General features: G+C 46.4%; 1 protein-coding gene across 1 annotated transcript in view; it reads left to right on the forward strand.

Moving 5' to 3' along the window:
* Nucleotides 1-9,971, forward strand: part of LOC104531330 (cytochrome P450 2W1) — a 10,302-nt gene extending 331 nt beyond the window's left edge. Inside the window, 9 exon segments of the mRNA XM_010176186.2 lie at nt 1-19; nt 2,078-2,240; nt 4,120-4,269; nt 4,352-4,509; nt 5,586-5,759; nt 6,672-6,813; nt 7,208-7,383; nt 7,909-8,050; nt 9,781-9,971. The exon segment at nt 1-19 is cut by the window's left edge and continues 37 nt beyond it. Of these exon segments, the coding sequence (XP_010174488.2) occupies nt 1-19; nt 2,078-2,240; nt 4,120-4,269; nt 4,352-4,509; nt 5,586-5,759; nt 6,672-6,813; nt 7,208-7,383; nt 7,909-8,050; nt 9,781-9,971 (1,315 nt within the window).
* Nucleotides 9,972-11,791: the final 1,820 nt, after the last annotated feature.

Consider the following 11,791-nt stretch of genomic DNA (forward strand, 5'->3'; position numbering starts at 1 on the left):
AGATAAATCACTAATGAAGGTAGGACAAAAACCCCCAAACCCAGACCCTCATAGATTTTAAAGCTGCTGGGATATATCAGTGAGAACTTTTTGTCTTTTTTTAATTCAAACTAAATTGTAAAAGTGTGAAAATTGCTTTTTAATATTTTTCTGGGCTTCTTCTAGCCAATGTCTGTGTTGATGCAATGTCATTTATGAGCGATCAACCATTAAAAAAGAGACCTCTGGGTAATATGGGAATTCTTCATGTAATTGTGATGATGTACATGAAGTATATTATGCTTGTGGGATTTGAAATATTAATTTGACAGCTCGGACACCCAGAAATCTTTTAAAGCATTAGGACATAACTAACATGAAATGAAATTGCTTCCCTCCCCTCTGCCCTGGAGAACTGGCAACAGGAATTCTGCAATGCAGTGACCCAAAAACTGCTTTGGAGAGGGCCAAAATCCGGATGCCCCACTGCAAAATCCCCTTTCCTCTTGATGAATTGGATGAGCATTAAAATCTGGACAGCAGTACAAGAGAGGGATGGAAAAGCTGCACTAAGGAACTGGAATGAATAGCCTGTGAGCTTGTCTATTAGCCTATAATTAAGACAACTTACCCCACTTATGGTGGTAAAGTGTTCTTTGGTGCAAGCGGAGGCTGGCACAGCCTGGGGTGTCTGTGTCGGGCTGTTGCACGTTCCCTCCTTGCCTCAGCAGACAGCACCCTTGGGGATCGACCTGCGCCAGGGTCAGGGAGAGAGTGAGCAAACAGACAGCGGCGGTTCACGACGAGGTGTCGACACGGCTCCCGTAACACCCGCACTCAGCAAACACCCAGGGTTCTCCGGGAGCAGCCGAGCGGTGGGTTAGCTCTGCCATGGGGTGAGGCTCCCAGCACCTGCTCTCCTCAGGGGCAATCCCAGGGCTGGGGTCAGTTTACCCAGCAGGGCTGGGCAGATGTTGCTACAGCCTCTGAACGGTGGTTTGGAATTACCTCTGCATGCTTTCATCACCTGCTGGGCTCTATTTGGTATTGCCTGTGTTTGCCTTTACTTTGGGATTACTCCAAAGGGGTTATCCCTCCATCTCACTCTGCAGAGAGAAAAAAAAATGGTGATTGCGTTGGGCAGCAGGCACCAGGTTTGTTGGCTGGGCACTGTAATGGGGCAGGTTGGAGGGCATGGGGGCATCCCCTCCCTCCCCTGCGAAAGCTGCCGTTGGAACCGGGTGGGCTGAGGCTGGACACACACACCGTGTCTTTGCTTAGGCAGCAGAGTTGAGCTGTGGCTTCTCATCACCCAGCTCCAGCCCAGCCCAGACTCCTCTTGGCTGTCCCCAAGAGAATTTGTCCTGGGGTGTGTGGCAATGAAAAAGCCTCTCTGTGTCATGGCAAAGATCTGTCCAGAGCATTCTCAGCACAAAATGAGCATCACTGTGTAGGAGCACGGGGACAGCCAGCAGTTCAGGCAGCCTCCTGCTCCTGCCGTGGGTTTCCCTGCTGTGCCCAGCTGAGCTGTAGGTACCAAAGCCAGGTCCAAGCTGAGGGACATGCATTTGCAATTTGTGGCCATCCAGGGCAAACTAAACACCTGGGGCACACGGCTCCTCTGGTCAGTAGCAGGGAAGCAGGAGTGCTTTGGTATGAGAGAAGCATCGTACCAAAGCTTTCCTGTGTGACAGCATCATTATTTGCACTGGAATGTCTTCTCTGTTTTCATCTTTCTCTGGTTTGCCAACTTATGTTGCCATTTGAGGTCTGGTCTTTAACTCTAGGTGGGGTTTTTTGCTTTTCATTTACTTTCTCCTTAACAGCAAAACCAGATTAGTAATGTAGTGATGGGGGTGGGGGTTCTTTTGTGGCAATAAACCTAAAATCCATACAGATGCCAGACAGGCATCTGTACAAAATGCCTCATGTTTGACCGTGATGATCTCCAGCTCACAGCTACTGTTCTGCAGGTAGCGGCTCCGCAGCCGTTCCCAGCAGGACACCAGGATGTCATATCTCCTTTCAGAAAGCAACGGGCACTTGCCCTGCGCACGCTCCCTCCCTTCCTGACCATCACAGCTCACCTCTTTTTCAGCTTGCGGAAAAATACGGCCCCATCTTCACCCTCCACTTTGGGTTCCAGAAAGTTGTGGTCCTGACCGGGTACGAAGTTGTGCGGGAAGCGCTTGTGAACTACACAGAGGAGTTTGTAGACAGACCATCCATCCCAATATTTGACCAAATTCAGAACGGAAACGGTACTAGAGAAATGAGCGGGGGCGGGCGGGAGGGATGACAGCCTCTCTTAGTGCCAGCCTAACTGTGCGTCCCCAGAGCCTGGCTTTTAAACATCCCCCTTGGACCCTTCCGAAGCCAAGCTGACAGAAAATATTTGTCTTTCCTTGCTTTCATGCAATGCCTCCTGGCTTTCACCACCACCTTTTTGGTTAATGCACTTGCAGCTGATCCATATCCTCAATGTTGGAGGGTGAGGAGTGGGATTTTTAAAGGCACCCTGGTAATTCTGGGCTTAATTTCTGTAAGATAGCAGTGAGAGCGGCTCTCCACCACCACCTTATTTACAAACCCTCCCCCTGGGTTTCAGGGGACTTTGGACTAACTGGTTTGGCTGTTTGGAGCTGTAGGGTTTTTCCCTTTCTCCCACTGCCAGGTGCCCCAATTTTGGACATCATTGGTCTCCTGTGCCTTGCCTCCCCACAAATGCTCTTGGGTGGGACCACGTGAAACAGGTTCAGGCAGAAGCAATAGGCTGAGGCTGGAAATTTGCCCCCACAAACAACCTCATGGTTTTTCCAGAGCAACTGAGTATTTCAGAGGACTTTTTACCTTGTTTTTCCATCCTCTGCTTCAGCTGAAGCTTTGGCTTTGAGCATCCAAAAGGCAGATTTATATGCTGGTCACAGGCTGAAGTTGGGGTTACAATTAGAAATTAAATTACCCAGCCAAAATATCAATAGATGAATTTATTGCTACATAAGGAAAAGGAATTGATGGGGAGAAAAGCATTTTTCAGAGCTAATTTACATGTAAAATATCCCTGTGGGAGACTGTCAATATTGCACTATAAGTCCTTTCACACTTACCTTCTCAGCCCAAGTCGGAGCTGCTTAAAGGTGACCCAAAGCTGTAAATTCACACGGGCTGTTAAGTAACACTGGTCACAAATTTTCCAATGGAACATTTTTTTTATTCAGAAAATGCCAATTTGTTGACTCCGAAGTCTTCTGTAGAAAATAAATTGTCCAGATGAAAGTGCCTAAATTAAAGAAAAAAATAAAGTTTAGAAATTTGCTTTGACATTTTTAGAGAAAGAAGTTTTGCTTTCCAAATTAAAATGATGTGGCTCTAAAATAGCGTTTATTCTAGAAAAAGCAAGCACATTTAAAAACCTTGCATCCAAGGTGAAGATGTAAAGTGCTGGAATCCAGTTTTTCAATTGACACAATCTGAGATAGTTTTTGGATTGCTGACACAATTTTTTCTTTTGCCATTTCCAACACTCTGACTTGATGAAATACCCATCCCTGCTTGGTGGTGGTAGTGATCATCAAGGCATGAGCTCAGTGACCTCTACAAAATGACAATATTTTTGCCACTGCTAAAATGCAGTGTTGCTGGGAATCTCCATAAAACAGCTTAGCACTGGCCAGGGTTGAAGAGACTGATTATCCCATCTCACATAGATCAAATATCTTTATGACTGGAATAGGACAAAGGGAGAAGCTTCAAAGATACAAGGTTGTTGCTTGAGGCCCTGGGCTTGCAACAAACCATGGTCAGAAAGGTTGTGTGATCTCTCCCCGGCTCTACAGCCAACCAGTACTGGTCTGAAAGCCGTATCTGCTTATCTGGCACTCAGGAGAGGGCTGGGGCAGACTGGGTTGGGTGGGAGCTTGTTTTTCTCAAACTGCAGGCTCAGTGAGACTGGGAGAATGGAGCTGAGAGGATACAGGGATGTGGGAACAGAGATGGGAGACCCTTAGTCCCCAAATCTGTGGGAAACTGAGCAGCAGAAACACTTCTGAAAAACCCTCCTCATCCAGACGCCTGTTTTGTTTCATGGGGTGGGGCTCCTCTGTGTAGGAGCCCAGCAGTGATGTCTCATGGCCTCTCCAGGTTTGTTCTTCTCCATTGGGGAGCTTTGGAGAACAACTCGGAGGTTCACCGTGTCCAGCATGCGCAACCTCGGCATGGGGAAAAAAATGATAGAAGGGAGAATTTTTGAGGAGCTTCATTTCCTTATTGAGATGATCAAATCCTTCAAAGGTGAGCTGAGTACCGTACAGCCTCATATGCATCACTGCTGCTGCAACATCTCACTAACATGTCCATCCTCCTCCCATTGCAGGGGAACCTTTTAGCCTGCCATCCTTCAACTGTGCTCCAATCAACATCACCTTCATCATGCTGTTTGGGGACAGGTTTGACTATAAAGATCCAACATTTCTCACTCTCTTAAGGCTCATAGATGAAGTTATGATTCTTCTGGGATCTCCATATTTGAATGTAAGTAACCTGTCCCACAGATGAACATTTATTTTTTTACATTTGTGAGCCACACAAACCATAGAATTTAGTCCAGCAGTTTTCAAATATTCAGAACCAGCCATTACACCTAAGATGTGACAGTTCTCCTGTCGTACTACCTTGGTCAGTAAAAGTGTGCAGCCAGATTCCCCTTTGCTACTCTCCTTTTGAACCATCCTGCACATCTGTGTGGAGCTGAAATGAGAACTGAACTATGGTTACTTTAGCTCCACAGATATTTTCACAGAATCACAGAATGTTGGGGATTGGAAGGGACCTCGAAAGATCATCCAGTCCAATCCTCCTGCTGGAGCAGGAACCTAAATGAGATCACACAGGAAGGCATCCAGGTGGGTATTGAATGCCTCCAGAGAAGGAGACTCCACACCCTCCCTGGGCAGCCTGTCCCAGGGCTCTGTTACCCTCACAGTAAAGAAGTTTCTTCTCAAGTTTAAGCGGAACCTCCTGTGTTCCAGCTCACACCCATTGCCCCTTGTCCTACCATTGGACATCACTGAAAAGAGCCTCTTTTTTTTTGGCTTGAGATAATTACACCATCTAAGCTTTCTTTGTCTTTGCTGCATTTTTGAAAAAGGCACATCCAGTGTTGACGTCCAGGTGAGTGGGATTTCACAGACCACACTAAAAATGCTTCCTTGGAGAGTACCAGGAAACTCTGTTTAACTTCAAACTATCATACCTCATCCTTCGTAATTGATGTTGGAAAAAACTAACCAGTCTCATGCTGATCTAAACTGACTGGTGGCCTGGCACACTGGAGCTCCAGCTCTGTTGAGAGGCCGATCAGGCTGTTACTGGTAGAGGATCTGTTCCCACAGAACAGCATCAATGCTTAAAATGAGGTAGTACTAAATAAAGGCTCACAGGGTGCAAAGCCCTCCCTTCTGAAAATCTGCCCAGGAAGTCCTTGGGTTGCTGAGATATTACTACTACAAGACAAAACTCCATTGATACGCCATGCCTTAGGAAGAAGCTCTTTCAACATCCTGATGTTTCTGCAGACTTAATGTTTCTCTTTTTTAATTCCTTATTAGTATTTCAATTTCTACCCGTTCCTTGGATTTCTTTTCAAAACCCACAAGATTATGCTTGGGAAAATAGAAGATGTGCGCGTGATTTTAAGGCGATACATGAAGGCAAGCAGGGAGGATATTAATGAGAACAGTGTGAGGAGCTACATTGATGCACTGATATTCAAGCAACAAGAGGTATTTGCTTAGCTCTGTTGACTGTTTGCAATGTCTTCTTTGGATTTTCTAGCTAAAACAGTTGCTGTCTTGATTTCAGTCATGTCATGTAAACATATTGAAATCTATGCTGTTATTCTAGTGGTATCAAAATCAGATGCCAGTCTCTTATAGTTGATGTAATTCACTGCAGGGATTATTCTATCAAAATTGAGATCTGAAAGCCACTGTCTCCATCCACTCAGTGCTAATCATGTGAGATCAACTCCGTGTTCCTAGTAGAAAATGCATGAATTCACATGAGCACTGACTCTGCCTTTCTTTTCACGACAACCATTCAATTAATAATCTATACTGTCACTCCACGATGAATGATACACTTAAAGTACGTGAATGATACATCATCAGTGCAAGTCCTAGTCCTGCCCTGCATCTTGCTTTAGTAAAGACTCAGCAGTTTCACACATCAGTTGATTTCACTCACCATAAAATACTTGGATTCTGAGTGTTTTCTTCTTTCTCAGTCTTGGCCAACCTTAGGCACAAAGTCTTCTACCCAGCTATGCGGAGGAAGGGTCAATAGAGTTCTAAAGCCCAGCAGGAGGAGTTCCTTGGAGCTGGGATTAGCTGAATCTGCATCTGTACAGGAGAGAGACCTTGCTCTTTCCAGAGCTGTGAGGCTGAGTCTGTGAACAGCATCTGGCCCTGGGCTTCAGCCTGCTTCTGGGTGGAGATGGGTGCTGAACCAAACTCCACTCCAAACCTTCCATCTTTGGTGAATGCTGTACATTCAAGATCAGGTCTATTTTATCACCCAGTTCACAAACACAAGATCATAGCCAGCAGTGTCATAGACTATGCAGTATTTCCCAAGCATGCTGAATACTAAGACTGATGGTTTTAAGACTTTGCTTACCACTTGTGTTTTTCAAGGAGAAAAACAAGAAAGACAGCCTCTTCCATGATGACAACCTAATAGCATCCATACTTGACCTCGTCATGGCGGGGACAGAGACGATAGCCACAACACTCCAGTGGGCCATCCTGCTGATGATGAAATACCCAGAGATTCAAAGTGAGCTCCTTTCACCTATGCTCCATCTGTGGCATGGCAGATATGGGGGAGGGAAGAGGCCTGGCTACAGATCTACAGAACCTCTTTTGCCTTAAGAGCTGAATCCCATCTCTTTATTATTATGAACTCACGATGTAATTAGATGCTGATCAAAGTCACAATAAAATATTCCCCATGCCTTGCTGGGAGAGAATATGAGTGGAGATCCAAGTATGATGCTGGGGAAACAACCCAGCCATGTGCCTGAATTAGAAATAAAGCGAGGAAACCCAGGCTGGCATTTTAAGAATCCTCTCCCTCCACACCCTGGAAAAATATGCTTTTCCCAAAACCAAATCTGAGGAGGGAGTTGGCTTCTTTGTTGGTGCACATCCCCTTTATTTGTTTCTTCCAGAAAAGGTGCAGGAGGAGATTGGGAGAACCATCAAAGCTGGAAGCTGGGCCACGTATGAGGATCGGAAATATACAAATGCGGTGCTACATGAAGTGCAGAGGTTTATCACCCTCCTGCCACACGTTCCCCGCTGCACTGCTGTTGACACCCACTTCAGGGGCTACTTCCTTCCCAAGGTAGGTAACTGCTCCATCGCAGGAACACACCACCCTCCTCATTTTTGCAAGTGCCATTAAAGATTAGTCTCTTTAGAGGGAATTATAGGACTGAAGCCCAAAGTAAGCATCCAAAACCACCCACAGCAGTTTCTTCCTCTCCAGTGATTATGTTGAGTCCAGAGAGATTGGTATTGTAGGACTCAATTCAGTCCCTCTCATGCTCAGGACTTCCTCACTCCACGAGTGACCCTGGTTTACCTCCTTGATGCCATCTGCACAGTGAAGTATCTGCCAGGGAATTTACAGGATCTGACCCTCGGCTTGAGGTTTTCACAGCACATTGCTGGGTTTGGCTTCAATCCTTGGCACTGCTGGGAAAATCTCACTGACTTCTCTCTCTACTGGCTGATGGGATAAAACCCTCAGGGTCTCCACCTACCCCAGGTGAAGAAAATCTCCTGGGACACCAAAGTCTGTGTCACAAAATGAACCAAAACAGAGCACTTTTGCTATCTTCTGTGCCTTCATGTACTTTTCTTCCAGGGTATAATTGTAATCCCATCGCTTACCTCAGTGCTGCTGGATAAGACACAATGGGAGACACCACATCAGTTCAACCCCAACCACTTCCTTGATGCTGAAGGGAATTTTGTAAAGAGAGAAGCTTTCCTGCCCTTCTCCACAGGTAATTGAAGAGCTGATCTGCACAGAGCTGAGGCTGTGGCAGGACCATTTAATTACAGTACACACAGATGTGGTCTTCATGGCTAAGTACTGCCTTTAACTCGGTCAGAAAGCAACCAGACAACTCAATGGAATCAATTATTCTGCATCCAGGCAAATGGCTGCTCTCAGAGCACACCTCTTCCACTACTGATGGGGTTGGTTCCCAAAGGTTCAACAGGAGAGAAGACAAAGCAATGTATCACATCCAAAAGAATATGGAAAAATGCCTTAAAGCTGTCAGGAGTAGGTGGATAATCAGACAGGATGGGTGAGGCTGCCAGCGTAGCTATGTACAGGCTTTTGTGAGCTCTTCTGGAAGGGAGGGAACAATCCAGGGACCCTCAAGTCCTGTCTTGAGGCAAGTCCCACGTGTGAGTGGGTCTGATGGACAAGGCTTTATCCATTGCCCACCAGAGCCAAGAAGGAGGGTCCTGATAAGCCTTGTACCTTGACTGGTATTACAACCAGCAGAGGCCAAATATGGGACAGTACACACAAAACTGTATTACCCTCATTGTGAAATCTTTAATCCAAGGCTCTGGGTTGTTCCCACAAATCACCTTGGATGGTGATGATTCCAGTGGCACTTTAAGAGCTCCCAAGGATTCCCCGCAAGTTCTGTTCTTTTAGAGGAAGAAGCACAGCTCCATGGTTAGGTAAAGTGACAGACCCACCGTCCAACGGTCATTTTGGTCAAGTCACAAACTTTTATTTTGTAAAGCTCAATTTCACCCGCAAAACACGATTAACGTTCTTTCCCTGGAAGCTCATAAACCCAAGCCCCTCGGGACTCAGATTGAGCTAATGGTAGGAACGATTGTTAGACATCAGAAAGTCTCCCCTGAGCCTTCCTAAGAAAAGAAATACTTACTCAGTGCCTTCCTGACAGCTATAAATGCTTCCAAAGGTTCCTGGTTTCCAGAAACACCTGTTGCCCAGCCCATGCCCTCCATGGCTGCAGCAGCAGCGTGCATTACGAGGGCACAGCTGGATGGAGTGGTCTTGATGGGAGTTTAACTAATACCAACACTGCAGAAGCCCATAAGTACTATAAAGGGAGATTTTTCTGCAGAATCCTACAAATCCTCCAAAGTATCCTCACACTTCCCAGCTGTTCCTCTGAAAGGCTGGCTTGAAGGGGTTTCAGAGTGTGCTCCAACCATAGACCCTCAGCAGTGCCTTCTAACATTAGGAAGCCAGTCCTCACTGTCCACCAAATCCTTCATCTGTACAGGGACTATCACACAAGGGCTGAGAATCCAGCACAAAGAGGGGGTAGGAAAGACAAAACACAGTCTTTTGTAAAGTATGATGCTAGGGTAAATCCCATGGGAAAAGTGAGTTTCAAAGCATTCTGCTTTGGGAGGAGGTGGCATCTTTCTATCAGGCTGCTTTTTAAAGATGCTGAGAGGGTTGGAAGAGCTCAGGAGAGGAGAGGGTACATCACAAATGCATGCTCACCCTGTGACATGGCTGTGAACTGCTGCTGCAGAGAGCAGGCAGGCACACTGTACCTGTGTGAACGGGACAGTTACCTTTAGCAACACGGGCTCCTCTGCTCCGAAATGCTCTGCTGCGTTTCAAGGTTTCACTCCTGCTTCCATTGCAACACCTCAGATGCTGATGTGTCCATGGCAAATGTTCTAGTTAGATCTTTCTGTCAAGTAAAGACACTGCTTTCATCTGCAGGGCGAAGGAACTGCATTGGAGAAAGCCTCGCCAAGATGGAGCTGTTTGTCTTCTTTGTAGGGCTGCTGCAGACTTTTACTTTTCAACCCAAGCCAGGAGTTTCAGAGTCTGATTTGGACCTTACTGTCCCCCAAACGACTTTCACATTAAGGCCTCAGCCTCAGGCAACCTGTGCTGTCCTGCGTGAATAACCACAGCCTTGCTGAAGAAGCAACCCAACAAGTGGAGAAGCTGCTTAGATCCAACTTAGCTATGCTAGGACTCACCACCCCCATCCTGTCATGTCACCCTCTTTCACAACACCTTCCCACTGTCTCCATCCAGTCCCACTCCATTGCCCTCCACCACTGTGTCTGCCCCATGGGTTGCTGACCCCCTCTTTGCTCCCATGCTGTGAGGGGTACATATGGTCAATTAGAAACCATGATCGTGGTTGACAAACACACACTTCTCAAGACAGACTGTGCATGGAGACAATGGAGGGACCAAGGAGATGTTCTGACGAAGGGGATGCAGCCCATGAGTAGCAGGTGTGACACCCGGGCTCCCATGGCAAAGCAGTGAGGTTCACAATGTCACAGAAACCTGCCTGAAATCCTGAGGAAAGACACAACACTGCTAAAAGCCACAGAAATACACTGTGAGTCACACACTGGGACCATCTCTAGGTACCTTCTGAACTTTTCCAAGCTCCCTAATTATCCATAGCTTCTAGCAAAATCCTACCAGGCTAGGCAGCCAAGTCAAACACTGAGAGTGAAAAAAACAGATCGATTCATGTGATTTGAGGATGAAGTTATTTCTGCCAGGGAACAGTGTCTTGAAAGATGCCCCAGAGTCTGCAAACCCATTTAGATATGCAAGCGCTGTTACCACCAAGTTCAACGCTGCTTCCACAGTCTGAAGGAAAGAAGATCTACCTTTCTAAGTCTGCAGTCTAAATCACAAGGCCACGTGAGATTTGTACCAGCAACCAATCATAAAAGGCTAATGATATAGACCCTGTTCTCGTTTTATGGATCTCTGGCTTTCCTGACCTTGTTAAATAGAAGCAAACACCGTTCCTCTCCTCAGACCTCCTGGGTAATGTTAAGAGCCAACATCAGCAGTCAATCTGGGATTTGGGATGGCCTGGTCATTGGAACCAGCCGTGCAATTTCCTTGCAAACTGTGTCTAATTTCACAGTGCTTGTATTACACACACGCAAGGAGAATTGGGGTTTTGGTTGTTTTCTGTTCCTCTGTAGCTTTATCTGGCTGTTCTCCATGTCTGTAGTATCCTTACCTGCCATCATATTCCGCAATCTTATTCCAGCTGATGAGTAGCTCAGGCAATTTTTCATCCATTTATCTGCCTGTGAACTGCCACTTCTCCACATGCATTTTCTTATCATGTGCTCTATCAGATTGTTTGTTTCCCTCTTCATGGGAACCAAATAAAGTTTGAATCCCATGTCTTCATTATATGTCATATACCTGCTACTACCCAACTGCATTACACAGAAATGCAAATACCATGAAAGGTTGAGCCTGAGCCCAGAGTGGCAATGAATAAGTCTTATATCACATGGGTGAGAGGTTCTGCATACCCTCACCCTACTAAAAAACAGCTCGACAGGAGACCCTCCACATCTGCAGGGTGGTTTCTCCAGGGCAAAGAGCTTTCCCTTTGTGGTCACTCACCTATGGGCTACTAATCAGTCTTGAGGATAGACTTGGATTTTCACTTTTATGTCTTCAACTCTTGGCTGAAGAGGCTGAATGAAAGGTTGCCATCACAGCTCTACTGATGCTGGTGCCGTCCCTCTCTTTGGTGCCTTGAACCCTGAGCCTTTCACCTCTTGCCCTCCCAAAGCATCACCTGCTGGCAATGTCACTCTTGAGGCGTGGTGGCAGCAGGACGGGGTCTTCTTCAGAGAAGTCAGGGAGAGACAGGTAGAGCAATGGAGGAGCAAGCCACATGGCAGCTCAGAGGAGGAAGTCTTGGCCTTGCTGAAATAAAAAAAGACTT

Source organism: Antrostomus carolinensis, unplaced genomic scaffold (genome assembly GCF_000700745.2).
Source record: "Antrostomus carolinensis isolate BGI_N321 unplaced genomic scaffold, ASM70074v2 scaffold7339, whole genome shotgun sequence".
Classification (NCBI taxonomy): Eukaryota; Metazoa; Chordata; class Aves; order Caprimulgiformes; family Caprimulgidae; genus Antrostomus; species Antrostomus carolinensis.